The 22,052-nt window shown below is 30.4% G+C and overlaps 1 protein-coding gene across 1 annotated transcript in view; it reads left to right on the forward strand.

The window, feature by feature from the left end:
• LOC145311694 (netrin receptor DCC-like) overlaps positions 1–22,052 on the forward strand; it is a 67,790-nt gene that overhangs the window by 15,334 nt on the left and 30,404 nt on the right. The window contains exons 5-6 of the mRNA XM_080150661.1: positions 6,332–6,395; positions 16,167–16,223. Of these exons, the coding sequence (XP_080006787.1) occupies positions 6,332–6,395; positions 16,167–16,223 (121 nt within the window). The remainder of the gene's footprint in view (positions 1–6,331; positions 6,396–16,166; positions 16,224–22,052) is intronic.

Consider the following 22,052-nt stretch of genomic DNA (forward strand, 5'->3'; position numbering starts at 1 on the left):
TAAAAAATAAAATATGGATCCCATTTGCCAGAAAATTTTAGGCAATAACATAAACTAAACTTGTATTAAAAAATAGTTGCAAGCATGCCAAACATTATGTTTTTTTTTATGTGGTGTGCAGCTACTATGATATAAAGATATGAAAACGACAGACGTTTAAATGTTCTATGCAGTATTGGCAAGGGAAGGAGGGAACATTAAGTGTTCAAACTTTTCAAAAACATTACAGAATTCTGTTCGTTTAAAAAAAGAATTTTGTTAGTTTTATTTAGTTGCTCTAATAATAATAATATCATTCTGGATTGTTTTTCATAAAATAGGATTTGTCAGGGAACTGGATCATTTAGCAAATATCATTCTTATCTAAAGAATGCAATTTAGCCAACGAGGTAGCAAGTTCTAGCCCTCCTCTTTTATTTCATTGAACATTCTTGATATTTTTTAGACCATGACTGTTTCAGTTATTTTTAAAGTGGACAATAGAATATTTTGTCTGATTTCAGAAAAATTAACAAATATTTTAAAATGTACAAAACAAAGAGATTTTAAAAGCCAAATATTAATTCAACTTAGAAATATAATAGTGGTTATTTGTCTCTTAGCTTTTTAAACATGCGTAAATCTCTACATATGGGTATTAGCTTGTCCTTTTAAGACTTACTTAATGATTTATCAACAGATCTATAGTATAGACGTATATACAGACAACTACCTCCCTTATAAATTATTTTCTGCTACTTGGCTGTGTTAATATAAGCGACATCATTGCTTGATTTTTAATGACCCAATAGAAAGGATGCACAAGGTGGTTGCGAAGGGGATATAAAGTTATTTAACCCTTTCTCCCTCTAGTGTTTTACTCTAATGCTTTAACAAGTAAGCTCTCTCCAGATTACTTTTTCCAACTTTAAGTACCTTTATTGTTACTCCATGCTGTTTTAAAACATTTATTCAAATATTCTATAGTTATATTTTTAATGAAAATGAAATATTGTTTAAAAATTTGGAAGACTTGCATTCTCTTTTTTCAGAATCTCAAATCTCACACCCCTAGCAAACCCTGTACACGTCACTGTTAAAATTGCTGCAATACTTATGACATATGAATATACATTTTATTTGTTTGTGCTTATTACACAAACAAACGATTTTTTTTCTTTCTGTCCTTGTAAATGGCGATAATTTGTAATTTACTTCCCCATTTCTATAATTAATATCCATTCAGATAGCAGATCTATAGTTTCTTGTAATGTGATTTTTAATTAAATTTAGTAGGGCAAATAGTAGTTTGCAATAAAGCAACAAATCTTTATGTAGCAATATTTTAAATTATATTTAAGATTATTTGTTGTGCCTTATCTTTTAAGTAATTTTTTGTACTACCTCTACGTAAGGTTGATTACGAAGTAGAGGCAAACTTTTTAGTTATAACATTCATCTACCATAACAGTATTTTGTTCTTTGTTATGCTGAAGATTTGACAGAGATTCGAACCCATGACCTCCTCAACGACTAGTGATTGCGCTAATTGTTACGTCAACGTCGCAAGTTTTTCTAAAGAAGCAATTGGTAAACATCTGAGTATAGAAAATATATTAAAAAATAGCAATTTTATATTGATTCAAATAATAATCAGGGACTCTAAAACTATTAACTTTTTAACAGGTAAAAATTAACACTTCCTTGAGGAACATAGTACAGTTTTAACAAAACTAATATAAAGCAAAATTTGTAGATACAAGATAATTAATTTTTGCTCTTTTAGAGTCACATAAAAATAAATAATATGAATGTTATAAAATGATAAAAATAAATGTATTTTTTGTTTGTAATATATTTATAATGAGATTATTTTTCTAGGAATTGTTTATTGTATATTTTTTCAATAGTTAATAGGTACAGGAAAAACAGAGAAATTTTTTTTCTCTTTATAAGACTGTGAAAATTACACTGGTCCCCATTTTTAAAAGCGAAGCTTTTCTATAATTAGGGTCGGTCCGTCCGTCCGTCCGTACGTCCGTCCGTACGTCCGTCCGTCCGAGATAGATAGCTTTTATTCGTTAATTTAGGCATGTTAGAATTGTCCTATCGATTTCAAACTTTGCATGATGATTCCTGTAGTAGTTGGGTACGATTTAGAAAGCGTAGCAACTCTATAATCATTACCAGAATGTCCGTACGTCCATTTTAAACATGTTGATTTTTCTACTTTTTTAACAACAAATTTTCAAGTGTTTTAATTATCCGTTTGATCTGATTTTTGGTATATTGATTCCTGGGACAACAAAGAACAATAATATAAGCGAAGCAACTCTATAATCAAGTCCAAAAATGTTTGTATGTCCATAAACATTATCCTGTTTTTAAGCAGTTTTTCAACAAATTTACCTACAATTTTGATTTGACATTTATACATTTATGTTTCGATTTTTGAGTTCAGATACTATACAAGTGTTAATGTCCGTTTGTCCTACCGTTTCAGTGCTTCGCTTTTATGGATGTTGTCATCCTTGTTCTATAACATTTTTTATATGTTGGCTTGATAACATCAGGCACTTTTTTAAAACCTGATTGGTTGTTGTTCAAACTAGCAGTGTTCAAAAATAAATATTTTTAACCTGCAGAAGGGCTATTTTATCCATCGTGAATGTACATTTACCATCAAGACAAATTAAGGCAGTAACAAAAAAAATCCTCTTGTTGTTTGAAATACAGTCCTCTAAGGCCCATTCCTTTCCTAAACTAACCTCGATTTTGGTTCATATGTTCTGGTGCACTTCGCGCACTCCTCTTCTCTGTGCACACCACTTATTGATATAAATAATTATTTTTGTAAATTCACGTAAGGAAATGTTGTCATATTTAAAACTAAAGCAAATATAATTCAAAAAATTTATGATATATTTCATTTTCATTTTGTAATTTGTAAAGTTAACAAATAATAAAATTAATAATTTTCCTCAAATAGCCATAGAAAATGAAAGTTTTTACTTTGCTAATAAGCCCATTGTAAAAATATTTTCAGGGTATTTATGACGCGAGTGCAAAACAAAGCAATTGTTTAGACATTCAATAAAACCCGCAACTATACCTATAACTGTTTAATTTTCCATGATTTACAGTGAATCAATAGGTAATTAATAATAAGAAATTCTAATAATGAAAAAAACATATGATATTTGGATGCCCTACCGTGAATTAATTATCTGTGTTGTTAACAGCTTTAAATGTATAATACTTTATAAAATCTTACACGTCTTTAATCTTCAGAAATGCTATGAACATTATTGTAGAAAGAAATGATTCAAAAGATATATTAGACATTAAAAACGATCATATATAAGTTGGCATAAAAAATAGTTAAAGAATTAAATCATATTAACGTACACAGTTTCTGATAAAAGAGTTGCTACTCTTTCTAGATTATACCTCAGTATATCAGTAATCATCATTGAAGATTTCAAATATTTGGACGTAACATACTTTAAGTGCTCGCTTTTAAAAACATTTTAAAAAAATTTTCATGTTTGCTTGAACACCTCTGTTTACATATTTTTTATTTGACCGCCAAACTAAATAGCTGTCCTGTTTAGCAGTCTAAATTAAATATTATACAACAAGGACAGTTGTTTTTTTAGCGTAGATTTTCCATAAGTGGATATATTCAAAATAATACGTCCGTCTGTCTAATTACCTTTCTTCTAAATAGAGTCTATCTAATATCTTGTATATTTTTAACAATATCTTAGAAATTTTTCTCTCCTCTATCAGGAATAAATAAATATAATGTCTGATTGATTAATATAACTCCCACCCCCCATTACTATAAACAAAATCATTCTGTAAGTTGTTTAAATTTATTGGTTGACAAGTTTTGACACCTTGCCTCTGCATTTGTTAAACTAAAGAATGGTAGAAAATTTATAAACTTTCAACCTCCCATTAAAATCATTGTTTTTAAGCTGCTTTTAATTAAAATGATTCTTTATCTAGTTTAAATTCATCGGTGAAAAAGTGTAGACACATTGCTAGTTATTAAGTTGTATTTGTTAAATACTTGCAGTCAATGTATAACTCTTAATTAACTGCACATTCAAATAAACAAAAGATAGAAATTGGAAATAGTTATGCTTAAAAAATATTTTGAAACTATTTATTTCGTGAAGTCTTCCAAGTTATAATAGAATTCTTTGGGAATTAAATTGTCCATTTTATTCTAATAGCTTCGTAAATTAAAGTTTAGGACGGGACGGGTGTGCGAAGCGATAATATAAATTTTACACAATCAAAAAGGTCCTTTTAAACCACCTGAAATAAGAGGGGATAGGTAGATTTTTAAAATAAATTAAAAGGAGGAATTAGAAATAAATTTTGTCTTCCCCCCCCCCTCCCCTCCAACCCTCTATAAAAAATGAAAAGTTTATGTACACAGGTAGCATAAGTAGTATAATACACTCACTAGTCTACATAAACTTTTCATTTTTTTTATACGGGAGGGGGGGGGGGGGGTAATAACTAATATTCCCGTACACCCTTAGATGTACACGCACGCTCCTGTTTATAACTGACAAAGTATAGTTGTGTAAATCATGAGTTGAAATGATTATAATTAGTCCCGCGGAAGCTATTAGTGGCTAATTGTATTTAACGTACACAGCCTTTAAAGTGTTTGTTTTTTAAAGCAAGGCCGTCGTTGGCCATAATAAGCAAAGATGAATTAAAATTTTGTCTCTGTAAGAAATGACTCAAAGGATTTTAAAAAAATTATATATCGAAAAAAAATTAAACCATACAAAAGCCAGTTTTGCTTTTTAGGGGTTTATATCAGAATTTTTAATGTATAATAGTAAAAGATAATTGCTATTTAGCGAACCTTCAATTTGTAGCTATAAAATTTGCTAATAGTTAAATTTGTTGCTGAATGCATAGGATCCCTCAAAACCAACTCAAATAATTAAATAATTTTAGCGTTACAGGCACATAGACTGTCATATGAATAGAGTAAAAAAGCTATGTTTTCTAGAACATCATTTGTGTATCTTTAAGAAATGAAGTAAACTCATTGTAAGATTTCAAGCTTAGACGAGCTCACATTATTTAGTCCTATTCAATGTTAGGACCGTGACATCGTTAAATATACTAATTTTTGCCTGACCGCAAAGATAAGCCCAGACAGACTTAGCTTTTTTTCCTAAGTGACATTCGGGAGCCATACTCGCATAGCTTTACAGATACGCAGGGACACAGGGATATGATAATTGCAGACAAAAATTATTATACTTCTAAATTTTAATCCTTTTTGTTCTATGGGGGGGGGGGGGAGGATTCATGGGGACATATTGGGTATAGTAACATATTTGTATCATTTCCCTGGACGAGGGAAGGAGAGGGTGGTGGATAGATAGATAGGAGGCATTAATTATGTTTTAACTTGTATTAACTCAAGTCTACTCAAAACATTTTCTTTTAAAATTTGCATTAAAATTTGTATTTTACATAATGTTAAGAAAAATTGTTAAATGTTAAATTATAGATTTTTAATTATGAATTTTAAAATAATTATGAATTCTAATATTATTGTAGCTATCGGTTGTAATTTTGGTCTCTAGGATCATCATTTATCTAAAAACATATTCAAACCTACCCGTTCATTAATTCTTAAAATTAAGATTTTAATGAACAACGAAATAATTTTACTTAAATATATTATAGGATTTAATTTATATCGAGTTTTTAACTTAAAAATATTTTGCAACCTTCTTTAAATACCAATAAACATTAGGTAAATCTCGTTGTATCTAATTTTGAAACTTTTGATCTACTGCAGTTCACGGTAAAATATTGCTGGTAAGCAATATTTCCAAAAAGCTATAAATTTTAAAGGCTGCTAGCTGCCAAACGGCTGAACGTACAGATCATGCCCGCACACTGTTTTAATCGGCAAAAGAAAGTCTACAAATAATCTGGAATAGACATAAATCAATAATGCATTATTATCTCGCAGTGCAGATAAATGCGCGAAAAAGACATATTTCACGCGTTTTTTTCTTCAGTGAAGCTTTCCCTGTGCATAATTGGATCTTGGCTATTCCAGATTATTTGTAGGCCTTCTTATGCCGCTTAAAATGGTGTGCGGGTAAGATCTGTACGTTCAGTCGTTTGCAGCTAGCAGTATTTAAAATTAATAGATTTGTGGAAATATTGCTTACCAGCAATATTTTACCGTGAACTGCAGTAGATCCTAAACTTCTGTATTCAATTTGGATTAAGTATGGCAAGAGATACATTTAAATATTTAGGATAATTAAAAATAATTATTGTTTGCTTTTAGGAACAACAGTCGTGTTGCCGTGTCGAGTTTTTAATCTTGGATCAGCTACTCTCTCATGGATTAGGTTAGTTCTTGTCATTAGCGCAGATACTATATAATTATATTATATATATATGTATTGTTACGCCGTCTTTGTAAATTACATTACTTTAAATCATCACAATTTTTAAATACGTATAAATAGTAAATGACCGAGTACATTTTTGGGAGGTTTATCGCTATCCCTTCAAATGGGTTTGAATTTTCAATAGAAATAGAAGAATAGAAGCATATTCTGAACCCCCTTTTCGTCAAATCTAATAAGGAACATTTCTAGCAGACAAAAGTATTGTTTACTTTCGACTCAAGCTGATGTGGATTCTTAAAAAATTATAGACTCGCTACTCGATAGTGAGGCAAAATTATTGTTGTGAAAAATCATCCAAAAGCACATTAAAAATCTACAAAAATTAAACAAAATCATATGTTAATAACCATTTAATATTTTATTTAATTTTTGTAAATTTTTCTATACGATTTTGGAGGATTTTTCACAAAAATAATTTTGCCTCACCAGCGAGTAGCCAGCCTAACTTGTTTTTTAAGAATCCACCTCGTTTCGAAGCTTTCAAATTTAAACGAAATTTTTGGGCAATTAATTCTGATTCCGCAAAGCTTTCTACTAAGAAAATATACTGTTTACAGCTGACTTTTAACTATGTATGAAATGAAAAAAAACATGCATTCTTAACAAGATGTGTACAAAATTTCAACCAATGAAATTAAATGTATGTACCGATGCGATTCTCCTATTGGCTCAATCAGACATTCCCTCTCTTTCTTAGTACCTTTATTGAATTTTCCTTGTGCCCAATCCTACATGGATACTTAGTACTCAATATAACTTATCCAAACCTGATCTAAAGAGATAAACAAACAATTTATTTTTAACTAGCGGCTACGCCCCTAGAGGCCTCTAGGGGCACTTGAGGAGGGGAGAGTCTAATTTAATAATTCAATTTCTTATTTTAGATTTTAAAAGAAAAAGTAAAAAAAAATTTTTTTTGGGGGGGGGCGAAAAAAAAAAAATTTGGGGGGGGGTTCCCCCCCCCCTTTAAATTTAATTTTAGTTAAAAAAATTCAAAAAAAAAATTTTTTTTTGAAGGGGGGGATTTATCATTTTTTGGGGGGGTTGGGGGTGTCCCACCCCCCCAAGGAAATAGTTATAAACATTCCCGGGACCTATGAGAAGCTACTCTGTTAAGGAGAACCCGATCGGTTCAGCGGTTAGCGAGATCCTTCGGTACAAACATACAAACACACAAACACACAGACACACAAACATCCTGTTACTTTATTATAAGGATTCAATAAAAGAGGGAGGGGGGGGGGTCTGATTTCAGTGCTCAACAGGGTACTTGGTGTGCAGGCGCCACTCTAACTCTACAGTACAAACTACTAGTAAAGAAACAAATGGATACATTTTTTTGTTAGATAAATCTTTGAGAATTTATCTATTTTTAAGAGCGAAGCTTTCCTATAATTAGGGCAGTATAGCTCTTATCGTTAATTTAGGTATGTTATAATTGTCCTTTCAATAATAAACTTTGCATGATGAGTCCTGTGTCACTTTTGATTCCTGTGACGTCATATAATGAGGAAGATGAGAGGAGAAGTGGGAAAGAAAACCCCTAAAAAAGAGATGAAGAATATGACGTCAAAAGTGGTGCAAAAGTTATGTATTTTGGTCTTCTTCTTAACTAATAGAATTTGACCACACAAAGTTGCAAGAAGTCTAATACAAAAATAATCAAATGCATCTTTACATCAATATGGCATCGATAAACAATTTCGACTATAAATATCTCAGAAATAAGAAAATAACATATGATTAAAGATTGTGAATTCTAATTCAGAAAACATCGTATTAAATCGTTAAATTAGAAACGAAATAAAGACATTTTAAATAAAAATTATTGCATCATGATTTGTTATTAGACGTATTACTTAAAATACACTTTTTCGAATTTAATTCTTCTGCTGACCTAAAAAGTTACTTTAAAGCCTAGAAATACATGTACAAAATTCTATCTCTCTATCTCTACTGGCTACCTAGCGCCAGGCCTCTAAAAAATAAACAGATAACGGTAACACGGCGGTTTTAACTATTTCTCAGTAATGTGCAGGTTTTTAATTATTCTGCATATTTCAACTTAAACATATAAGGCCAAAGATATGCTATCCATACATCTTTTGTCAAAGTATACTCTACAACTAGCGCCAGTCGGTTTTCTATTTGTTATGCATGTGTCATTGTTTCTTTATGTATTTGTGTATGCGAATATATGAAAAGTACATAATAGTTTATATCATGGATAGTTGGTCAATTGTTGATTAAGATGACAGGTCGTACCGTATGCATTCCATCTTTTAGAGTAACAGCTATATTATTTGTTGCTGTGTGGCTTCATTTAAAAGAACAATACTTTCAAATATAAAGTTTTTTATTGTATCTAAAACACATGACTGTGTTGCTTCTGTTCGTTGTCAAGTAGGTAACGGGTTCAAATCTCGACCAAATGTGCGTCATAACTAAGCGTTAAAGGTTAAGAGTAAAAAGAATACCACAAACAGGACTTCCAGACAAAGGTACTGCAATAGTAATCAACCATCACAGTTATCGCGTAGATGTTTACACTTTGGTCTTTGTCTTTAAAAACCTTTTCTAAAAAGTAAAAGTAAATGATTTTAAAGAATTTAGCCGTGTTTGCAAAACTGACATCTCAACTTTCCTATGTTTGTCACTTTTAATTTGTAAAATCGTGTGTATTTGCTACAAAAATAGGAAACTACATTTTTTATGCTGATTATTTTCCTATTGCTCAATAACTAAGATCTTTTCTTACAAGATACAAAGATTTTCTACATTTAGAGTCAGCCAAGACTTTCATAAAGAAAAGCCTTCATAGCTAGTTTAAGCATGTTATCAAGATGATAGTGATTATGATTCCTGTAACAGTTAGGAAAAATTTTGGCGAAGCAACTCTTTAAACATTTACAGAAATACCGTATATCAATTCTAAATATATGGATTTTTCTTAAAATTTTAACATAAACTTTAAAAAATATGTTATTTATTGTTCGTTTGTCCGTCTGATATATTAGACTTTGATTTTATGAATGTTGTCATCCTTGCTAATTGGTGCTTGACAACATAACAGTTTTGTTGCTAACCGGCTTTAAATGTTTTAATTTTTTTTTTAAAATTGACCCTAGTGTTGAACAAAATAAATAAAAAATAGTAAAAAATTAGTTAAATGATGATTATTATTTACAATTTGAATAATTACTTTAACTTAAGAATAATTAATTTATAAAATTTTGATTTGAAATGTTGAATTATATTTATAAAAAAGAAATATCCTTTTCTGAAAACATTTGGCTTAGCATTTCAGAAAGTCTAATTTGTAGACTAAAATATATAGCTAGATTGTTTTAATTTAAATTGTTTAAAGTCAAGTTTTATAATCAATTAGATGGGTTTGAAATACTTACTGTTACTATGCAGCTATTAAGAAATTATATAAAACTATTTTTTTCTTTTTTGTTAAATAGCGGACTAGTTTTAAAACACTGCGTGATATATGCGCGGATGAAATTAGTTGTGCGTCAAACACTTTGCTAAAATCAAACTAACATTAAATACACAATTTTTTTTATAGCACTATTAGCACAAAGTGTTAAATTCATACACAAGAAAAGTAAATTGGAATTATAATATAATTCAATATTTCTTGTATGTATTTAGATTTTATTTTATTAATGAAATGTATTAATATCGTTTTAAAACCTGTTTCAAGTGTAAGTTAAAATTAGTACTTATGTAAAAATGTGGTGTCTTTATTTGTTGTACTTGTGTATTTTTTTCTTTTTAGTGTTTGAGGGGCGTGCACTTACTTTGTGCCAACGTGCGTGGGTGTGGGTGTGTCTGTGTGTATGTGTAGGTGTGCGTGTTTCAGGGGTGTTTACTTACTTTGTGCCCACGTATGAGTATGTTTGTCTGTTTGTATGTGTAGGTGTGGTAGTTTAAGGGGGCGTGCAGTGTGGATATGTCGGTGTATATATGTGCGTGTATGTGTGCCATTGTTTTAGAGGCGTGTATTTTTACTTTGTGCGTACGTGTGCGTGATTGGTGTGTGTGTGTGTGTGTGTGTGCTGGCGTGTGAAAAATAAAATGGTGAGTGAGTGTTTGTGTGAAATATTTGCACGTCAAATTGAATTTGTGCTCACAATAAGTAACTCTGGAAAAGAGTTCCGGGCAATATCCCTTTAACTGTCAGTGAATCACCAGCTAACCTTTCCAGAGAAACTTATTTTTTATTGTTAAAGGTTGGAGAAAATCAAGTGTCCCCGATGGGAGGTCTTTATAAAGAGAACTAGCGGCTTCGCCCCTAGCCTCTAGGGGCTTTGCCCCAAGAGGTAATAAAGAAAAAAAAATTAAGTACCTCTGTAGATGCCCCCACTAATTTTAAATAATTTTTAAAAAATTAGGGTGGATTTTTTCTTTTTTGGGAGGTTAGGGGTGTCCCACCCCCTAAAAAATAGCATAAAACCACCACAGGACCAGTAGGTATATTCCCTGAAGAGTAGAATCCGATTGGTTCAGTGGTTACCGAGATCTTAAGGGACGGACGGACGGACTGACATCATTCTACTTTGTATTATAAATGGGAAGCTGTTTCCCTTAAAGTGCCTAGTAAAACACAAATCACCAATGCCCTTATTTAAAAGTAAAAGGAAAATGAGGATAGTTGTTGGTTTATTACTTTAGGTCAGATTATTTTTGCCACGCAGTATAAAGGCACCGTGTGTATCTGAATCCTAACTTCAAAGTATCAGGGCTGCATACAATGCATACATACATACGTTATAGGTGTAAACCCCGCAGGGTTAGGGCCTCGCGCATTTTCTATGCATTTGGAAGAAAGTAATCCTCCTTTACTTTATTTTCAAGTAAATAAGAAATAAGTTGAAGGGTTCAGTAATCCATTGGTATTTTGAGGGAAACCAATGAATGGGGAGAGAGGAGGTGGAATGTGTTTCAATAATGAACAAGAGGACTGTGCATAGTTCCGCAAATTGTGTCAATACCACTTTCATTCTTAAAGTAGATATATTCATAAAAATCTTTCTCTCATACATCATCTTTAAAAGCTACAAATTCTCGTAATGAAAATAAAAATTTAGAGAAAGTTTTAGAATATGATAGATCTATAATTGAAAGTAGAGTGAAATGAGGAAAGAAAAGTGTTAAGATAAAAGAATCCTATAGAGAGATGGACAGGAGCCTACAATTGTAAATTGTGTACTAGATTTCCATCTAAATGTTCATAAAAAAACCTACACTATCCTTGAATATTTTTAATCATCACAGGGCCAGAATTAAAGTCCAACCATTGATAATAGTAAATATTTGATAAAAACTTTTTTTATGTTCATGTTTATCTATAATACAAAGTAGAACGATGTCTGTCTGTCCGTCTGTCCGTCTGTCTGTCCGTCTGAAGCTTAAGATCTCGGTAACCACTGAACCGAATGGGCTCTACTCTTTAGGGAATATACCTACTGGTCCTGTGGTGGTTTTAAGATATTTTCTTGGGGGGTGGGACACCCCCAACCCCACCAAAAACCAAAAAATCCCACCCCAATTTTTTTTTTTTTTTTTTTTTTTTTGCAGGAGATTTCCTTGGGACTTTTACGAATTTCACCTTAATTTTTTTTTTTGATCACCTCTTGGGGCAAAGCCCCTAGAGGCTAGGGGCGAAGCCGCTAGTTGTATATAAAATCATACCAAAATATATAATAGTAAATTATAGATATCACGTATAACAATAGTATTGCAACAAATAAACTGAAAATAAAAAAAATACTTTTGCAGGCCAAGAAAAGCAAGATTTGCTTTGAACATAAACTATTTTCTTTATATTGGAATGTAATACGTAAAATAACAAGGGCAATTTTGCACATAATCAACGCACATCTACAACAATTTAACAATATGATAGTAAATTAAAACTGGTTTCATATTATCCTTTACAAAATATTATATCAGTGATTATCTATAATACAAAGTAGAACGATGTCTGTCCGTCTGTCTGTCCGTCTGTCTGTCCGCCTGAAGCTTAAGATCTCAGTAACCACTGAACCGATTTGGCTCTACTCTTCAGGGAATATACCTACTGGTCCTGTGATGGTTTTAAGCTATTTTTTTGGGGGGTGGGACACCCCCAACCTCCCCAAAAAATGAAAAATACCCCCCCTCAAAAAAAATTTTTTTTTTACTTTTTCTTTTTAAATCTAAAATACGAAACATTAGGTTGATCAAACCTCTTGGGGCAAAGCCCCTAGAGGCTAGGGGCGAAGCCGCTAGTATATTATATAATACTAAAATTATACATTAATATCAAAATCTCTAATTTTCAATCATCAATGCACAACAATGTTTGAAAAAATACTGATGTATTAAGGATATTCATAAGAACCATATGCAAATTAGACATAGATTTGCTACGCATTTAAAAACTTTAATTTACTGAAATTTAGAAAATTTTTAATTTTGCTCTAAAAACAGAAAGCAATATAAAATATTTTTATTTAACAAATGCATTTTGCCTTTTTTTTATACTTTTTTTATATTTTCATTTTGTGTTTTTTAAACAGACTTAGAATTGACACTGACAAAGTTAATTATTGCAGATATTCATTTCAATTAATAATAATTCTAGAATTTTTCCTTTTTCAGATTATATAAAAATTCTTCCTTCTCGCGTTTAATTTTTTGAAGGAATTTTTAATTCTATCTCTACAATTAAAGTATTAATGTGTAAGAATATAGGTTTTTGGCTTTGTAAAATTTACGAAGTAAAACTTAATAATTTTTGAGTATAGGACGTACCAATACGTCTTTGTAAATGTAATACATAAAAAACATTGATATAATTAAAAACATTATAAAATGTACTTATTTTGAGTCTACCACCTATGTAAGATTAGAAGGAGGGAGAGGATAATAACGATTAAATAATATAAAACTCTTTCTTTTCCTAATAGATTAAAACTGTAAAGGGCAGAATTTTAATAACAAAAATAAGAGCGATTGTAATGATTCAGCTATTCCAAAAAAAAATTCGTAAACTAATATTTGTTCTTAATCACCTTATAAAACAGCTGATTTGCTTTCTAGATGAAGGCCTGGAGGGTCAGGAAAATAGCCTTATACCACCCCAAAACATTAATGAAACATTAATTCGACCTGTTCAGTTTTTAGATCTTTAGCTTCAGACAGGAAAACTTTACTACTTTTTTATTATAGGCCTATTACAGGACAATATTATGATATTAAGACCATAAAAATAGTTATTCAAAGGGAGTGACTAAAAAACTAACACAAAATTTATAGTTTACATTGATCAAAATCGCAGAAAATTTGAAACTGTCACTTCATAAAATATGTCAAAAGTTTTGATCCATAACTTTGTTTGCAACATCAGAAATTACATTAAACAATATTTTGCACATCAAGATAGAAGATGCTGGAACGGTTATTTCTAAATGAATAGCAAATATCTACACTTTTGTTTATCTTATATTTCACTGTCAATTATCTTTTTAATAAAATTTTGTTTGCAGTTTTTATATAAAAGTGTCAATAATACATACAATATGGGGTATAAAATACGTTTCCTTATGTAAATTGTGTGCACTCATCTCCATTGGATAAAATCTATCTTGTTTTAAATTAAGAGATGCTATTTATAGAATATTTACAACTTGTTTTGACCACTATCAAAAATGCAATTGTCTAAAAAATGCAACATGCATTGTAATTTTGCTCAGAAGGTCAGATATAAGATTGACAAAAAAAGTTCATAAAAATAACAGAATAGGGTCCAATAAGTCTTAGATGACAGAAGAAACCTTGAGGGATGGGTTAATGAAAGATAGGTTAATATAGCCCAATTATGATTATCTCCTATGTTCTTTAAATCATTGGTGGGAAAGTTCTTTTTATTACAAGCCAATTAAATGTAATTCTAAAAATGTTAAAGTTAACGAAGAGCAAAACGTTTTTCTTATCCTTAAGGGTTAGTATAAATTTTTGTTCTATAAATAAAAAGAAAGTAGATATTGTAACTAAAAAAAAATTAAAATTTAAACTTTTCCAACTGTCTTAAATCATTTTTCTTATTATTTTCTATTATCAAAATATAATTTACATATATTATATAGAAAGTTAATTAAGTATTGTAATCGTGTTTTCCAAATACAATTACACAAATACAAGTTTTAGAAATGCTTCGCATCTAAATTTCTAAGGCATTTCAGTCTATTCATTTGTTAATTTTTGGAAAATTTCCACTTAAGACTTGTTAAGCTGTTTCTTTTATGTGATTAATGAGATAAACTGCTTCTTGCTCTGATAATTTTTAGCAGAGATCAGCAGCCGCACATTTTCTGAGAAAACCTGAAAGTAAATATCAGTAACTGAAGTCTTTATAATATGCAGCTGAGCCAGAATTATGGAAAGCTTCTGATGCAGTCGCTCATTTTTCTACTTATATGTAAACAAGCTGCCATTTCTCCAACCAATAGCAGAAACCATAAAATAAATTGGTGGATGCCGAGCCCTGATTATTATACAAAAAGACAGACAATAAACTTATAATTGACTCTTAGTCTTTTTAACAATGGGGCACAATGTAACTCCTTATCTATATAGATTCATCTGTATCCTTATATAAATCATATACTTCTAGTCGGGTTATTTACAGATATCTTAACAATCCTTATACTAAAGTAACAGGATGTCTATGTGTGTGTTTGTGTGTCTGTACCGAAGGATCTCGCTAACCGCTGAACCTATCGGGTTCTCCTTAACAGGGTAGCTTCTCATAGGTCCCGGGAAGGTTTATAACTATTTTCTTGGTGGGTGGGACACCCCCCCCCCCGAAAAAAAAAATTTATTTTTAAATTTTTTACCAAAAAAAAAAATTCTCCTCCTCAAGTGCCCCTAGAGGCCTCTAGGGGGCGTAGCCGCTAGTGGACTATAAAGAAATAGGGATATTATATCATTTAAGAAAATCAACTCGCTTGTTAGTCTTATATACTGTACCTAAAATGCATTTTAAAAGATTTAAAAATTATACAAATTAGAAAAGAATTCAATACTAATTATCTTTAATAAATCTTAGAATTAAACAAGAAAATTTGCCGTTGAATATAGGTCAAACTTTCTTATAAAGAGATAAAAGTTTACATTTTTAATCTGCTGTTTTTAACTGCATTAATGTGAAGCCTCCATTTCCAACATATTTCCTACTCCACATCGAAGTTTAAAATCGAGAAGATTTTTTATTTTTTTATTTTTTTTGGGGGGGGGGAAGATGTGTAGCTTTACTCACGCTCTGGGGTAAAAAATAAAAAGACATGTACTTGATACCGAGCTTATTTGTGTTTTTAAATTTTTGTTTTACTGAGCTTAAAACGAGAAACTATTTTCTCGTATTCAATCAAAACCGATTAATATCTGATTAATTAGAACTGGTTCTCATCCATACGTAAAAATTATGTCTAGCATCGTATTATATTAAGTTTTCTACGAATATAGAAATGTACAATCATAAGATTAAAACAAGTTTTTTAGCCCGTGCCTTCGGCATCTCGGGACATTCATATAATTGTATATTTTATATCCTCAGAAATCTGTTTATAATACGATGCGAGAAACAACTATTAATTAACATTGCTCTTAGACACATCCAACTACTGATATAAATAAAATTTTTATCAATTTCAGACGTCCGAGTTTAACTGTGCTTAGCCATGGAGATATTCTATTCTCCAGTTCAGATAGGTAAGACTTTTTATTAAACACATCTTCACTGCCAACTTTTATACTTTTAACTCCTTAAGGTTAATGACAAAACATTGTTTTTCAACCCTACGGTCAGAAAAGGTAACTACTTAACCTTTGCCAGTCCTTTTTAATTTTTAATTTCATTCAGCAATTCACACGAAGTAAAAAATGAACCAAAAAACTAACTCCAAAGAAGAAAAAACATTACATTACATTGTATTTTATGTTAAGGTTAAATAAAAGGTTTGAAGAGCCCTATTCAAAGCGTTTGTCCTTTAGTTTGTTTAACAAAACCTAAAATTGTGTATTTATTAGCTAATTTGCTAAAATAAAATAAAAGAAACGGGAAAACTACTAATAACATTTTTTTGTGATTAATACTTCAAAGAAAACTAGAATTTCACAACAGTATTAAAAACAAGGATGACAACATCCATAAGTAGCGAAGCACAAAAAATCGTTGATTGGAATACGTAGATTTAAAAGGTTTTTACTAAAATCAAGAATAGATTTATTGGATAAAATAAACATGAAACCTTGTTTTATTTTGCATGATGACGATGGTCAAAGTAAATTATATTAAAGATGCTCATAACAATGGGAAAAATTATTTTGATACAGATATCCTATAAAAGTTTAAAAATTGCATCAAAATATACAAAAACATGGGGAAATATGTAAAACATATATAAAAATAGCCAAAAACCTGATAAAAGGCAGTCTGGCCGTTATGGTTGTTTTATTAAAACGACAAAAAAATTAATTTTTAAATCCTTAACTTAAAAAATTTGGAAAATCGGACCATATACACTGAAGATATGGAAAAAAGTGTTAAATATATAAAAATAGCCTAAAACCTGCTAAAAAGGCAGTCTGGCTGTCATGGTTATTTTGTTTAAAAGACGGGAAATTTAATTTTGATATCTATAACTGAAAAATTTTGAAAATGGGACTATAAACACTGAAGATATAGAGAAAAATGTTAAATATATAAAAAAAAACAGCCTAAAACCTGCTAAAAAGGCAGTCTGGCCGTCATGGTTGTTTTCTTTAAAAGACGGAAAACTTAATTTTGATATCTATAACTGAAAAAATTTTGAAAATCGAACCATAAACACTGAAGATATGGAGAAAAATATGAAAAATATAAAAATAGCCTAAAACCTGCTAAAAGGCAGTCTGGCCTTCATGGTTGTTCCTTTAAACGACGGGAAATTAAATTTTGATATCTGTAACTGAAAAAATTTTGAAAATCGGACCATAAACACTGAAGATATGGAGAAAAATATAAAAATAGCCTAAAACCTGCTAAAAATCGGTCCGAACGCCAATGATGTTTTATAGTCAATTGTGCTCCTTTATGATGGAAATGTTGTCAAAAAATTTCAGCATTCTATCTTTTATAGGAGCTGAGTAAATCCCATTTCCCCTATAGCGTTACGGACTGACGGACTGACGGACTGACTGACGGACGGACGGACAAAGTGAATTATAGAGTAGCTTCGCTACTAAAAATAAACTACGTATTATGCAATCCAAACATTTTTCCCTATTAGATATTCAAATCGGCTGAAAAAAGAAATCATTACTGATACAAAACTATCAATTGATATTAAAATGATTCAAAGTTGATGTATTAGTATTTTATGGTTTAATTTTGCAGCATTATTATAGGGCCGACTGAGGAAATGCATCTTATACTGGATTCTTATATGTTAAGGGAATCTTCGTTAACAATTTCAATTTCAGCCATATATCTTGAATAGGAGCTCTTATAATCAAATTTACGGTTTGACGAACATACAGAATAAAGAGAATTAGTAGTAAAATAGAGTAGCTTCGCTAGTAAAAATATACGGTATAGTCGCATTCGTGACAACGCCTCTTAAAGGGCGTTTCATCGTATTTTCATAGTAGTTTTTGATGGATTCTTTTTTTAGGTTACGTTAGGTAAGGTAATTGCCCCGCAGGGGCTAGATATAGGAGGAAATCTACTGTGAAAATACGACGAAACGACCCTTAAGAGGCCCTGTCACGAAAGGGACTATACCCTAAATATATTTATAATTCCATCTATATCTTTAATGTTGTACAACAAAATCCTACTTCTACAAAATAAATTATACTAATATTTTATAAAATTGCACTTTACTTTGTCAAAAGAGACAGAAAGAGAGAGTAAGAGAGAGAGAGAAAAAAAGAGAGAAAGAGAGAGAGAGAGAAAGAGAGGGAGAGAGAAAGAAAGAGAGAGAGAGAGAGAGAGGGAGAAAGAGAGAGAGAGGGAGAGAGAGAGAGAGACAGAGAGAGAGAGAGAGGGAGAGAGAGAGAGAGAGAGAGAGAGAGAGAAAGAGATAATGAGTTGATATTGATTCACAACTTTATTACATTTTTAGAACATATATTGTTTCTTACAAATAAAAAGTAAAGAAAACCCTCACCTTCGTTTTAGAAGTCAAGCTCTCTATTTCAAGGAAGACAACATCACAAAAAGCGAAGATTATAAGAGCACACAAACGAACAAAGGAGTGATATAGCCATTAACATTGATAAGATTTTAAATTATGAGAAAATAAAATAAATATTTGTAAATTCATCATTAAATTATCTAAATACATATTAAGATAAATTACATTAAAACATTTTCTCGTATTCATTCGAATCCGGTGGACAGGAACCGGTTCTCATCAATACGAAAAAACTATGTCTAGCATCGTATTATAAACCGCTTTCTACGAATATAGAAATGTACAATCATAAGATTAAAACCAGTTTTTTTAGCCGGTGCACGGGGCTAAAAAAACTAGTTTTTATCTCATAATTGTACTTTCTATATCCGCGGAAAGCCGTTTATAATACGATGTGAGAAATAACTATTAAGATTTGATTATGAGATTGGCCTAAACAGTTTATCGTGGCGTTTTATGAATCATTAATCTGACAAAATATAAATGACTAGGATTATTTTAGCCCATGCATTTCTTTTTAAATAGCCTTAATTCAACTTGCTTAAATGGGACAAACGGACTTTTAGGTAATGACCATACGTTACGGACGGACGGATCGGCCATAAATGTAACGAAAAGCATCACATTTAACAAAAATATATATCCGTTTATATGTCTTTCAATAAATCATAGTAAATTGAATTGGTTTAGTAATGGAAATATCACATGCCGTTTTGTATTGCTTTCCTATTTTAGACATAATTCTTTAGAGGTAGATTTACGTTACATTTTATACAATTTATATATCAGGAATTTTTTTGATTTACATAATTTTAATTCTTAAATCTATTTACATGACAAATCGATATTTTTAATTCATTCAAAAGATTTTATAACTGTATTTTACAAAAAAAATCTATTTAAATTAAAATTAATTAAATTTGGTCTTTCTGAGAAAATTAATTTTCATAGTCAAATACTATTGTCAAATTCTGATAAGGGAACCCTTAGTTAAAATTAAATTAGGTTTAATAAAATTTAATTTTAAAATAAGCTTATTCTAATTTATAATGATGTAAAAAGATTATATTAAAGACTTACAATTTCTCAATCTAATTTTTTTATTTCCCTGGAAAGCGTTATTGCTGCAGAGACAGGCAGGTGATGAATTAATCATTAGTTTGATAAAAGCCAATTTTGTATTATTTTTTTATATAGATAAGTAGTTGTAAAAACAATCAATTTACATTGGGAACATTGGTCTGTAAAATAAACTGATACCTCAAGTTATATAAACACGTTCTCTCATTCTATGGCTCTAAAAACTTTTAAATCTCCACAAGGGGTTATTCTGTTTAACATGATCGGGAGTGTCAACAAAGATCCCTGTTTAATGTAAATAAATAGCAACGTGAGCATAAACATAATCAGGCAGCTTTGTTGTCACAGACAGACTTGCGGCAATGCTCAACTTATTGAGAGGCTGCAAATTTCAAGAATGTAAATCTTATCCTATCTGCCCAATTCGTATAATTTGTAAATTAAGTAAATCTGACAGTCTGTTTGTTTGTTCAGTCAAGTTTGTTTAGGTTCAGAATTAAAAGCAATGCCCCACCGCTTAGTAGTGGACTACATAGTACATAACTCCCTTCATCTTGCCTATTTTTTAAAAAGATTTTTGGGAAACGTTTTCGTGTTGTAGATTTGAGGTATAGTAAGCATGTGTCTCTAGGCATAAGACAAAGGACATGCCATCACCCAATGATGATCAACAAAATTACTACTTCTGTAGATTAAAATTATTAGCTGAAAAGTTTGGACACTTGAACCATTCAACCAAGATGTAATAAAAGTGCCTTAAGATTGTAAGTCAACGAATGAGAGAACATTTTATTAAAACTTTTATTACTGGTAAATTTTACACACCAGTATCCAGTTTTTTTCTGGTTATTAGAGATTCCGGATGACAATTATAAGTTCTTGAAAATAGCTAAAGAAGAGTGGGATGGGGGAGGGGGAATTTGTAGTCTACTTTTCAATAATAGGGATTATGGGGAATTAGATTATTGAATGCGGTTAAAGTTAAAGGCAAAGCCATCAAGGAGAATTTAGCTTTGTGGAGATTTTTAAAAACTGTTTAAAGTTAGGGTTTTGTAAGGTTGGGGGTTATTTAACTCATAACAAAGAGAAAATTAAACAGTTGTCTGTACGCATAATGTTTGTGCAACATGTAGAGAAAAAAACTTTAAAAACATATATAATACAGCATGACCCTCAAAAAAGTATTTTTAAGCATCTGCAGCCCTTATTTCTCAATGAATTATAAAAAAATGCTTATGTCCTTGTTCTCCATAGTATTCCACATAAGTAGATATAAAAATATTTTTTTTACCTCCATTAACACCGGAGATTTTTAGAGCTAAAGTTTTGAAAAAGTGACTGAGAAAAAGAATTTTTTTTTGTTTCTCTTATTTTTTGGATGGTTATATTATGTTTTTCTGGCAACTGAATAATGATACACAAAGAAAAACAAGTTAACTAATTATTTCTTTTTTATTCCACCAAAAAATATAAATTTTTAATGGCAAAAAATACTACTGAATGAATTGATTATTTGCAAATTTTAGGTCATTTATTAACCCTTATTTGAGAAAAGGATTAATTATGACAGTTGCTCCGCCTACTTTTCTGACATCTCAATAATTTAATAGGGGGTTAATTAAGCTTTTTAGACAAAAAAATCATTATGTTTTAATTTTATTTTCTTTATAACTTGTTTGTTATTAAAGTTAGGATTGTGAAACAAAAACAATTTTCCTGCTATATTCATAAAGATTTATTTGGTTTTTTAATCTTAAACAATTTTGCCTAATAAGTAAGTTTTTCAAAATATCATTAAACTAAAAAGACTCAAAAAATATGTGTAAAAAAATGCTTTTTACTCAAAAACTAAATTTTTTATTTTATTTTTTGTATAAAGTTTCTGCTAGTAACAAAAAAAAAGGATATATACCTTAATTTTGCTAAAAAAGTCGTTTCATGTTAAAATTTACTTTTTCCTCAGTCACTTTTCCAAAACTTTAGCTCTAAAAATCTCCGGTGTTAATAGAGGTAAAAAAAATATTTTCATATCTACTTATGTGGAATACTATGGAGAACAAGGACATATGCATTTTTTTTATAATTCATTGAGAAATAAGGGCTGCAGATGCTTAAAAATATTTTTTTGAGGGTCATGCTGTAGAAAATTAAATAGATTATTACAGCTTTCAGAAATTTTGTAATGAGAAACCGTTTCTATACATTGGGCAGCTTACATGTCATAGTTATAGAGTAGCTGCTCTGTTAAAAGATTTTGCGACACATGTTGAAAATCAGGGCA

Source organism: Acartia tonsa, chromosome 2 (assembly GCF_053477335.1).
Source record: "Acartia tonsa isolate MP-2025a chromosome 2, ASM5347733v1, whole genome shotgun sequence".
In the NCBI taxonomy this organism is placed as follows: domain Eukaryota; kingdom Metazoa; phylum Arthropoda; class Copepoda; order Calanoida; family Acartiidae; genus Acartia; species Acartia tonsa.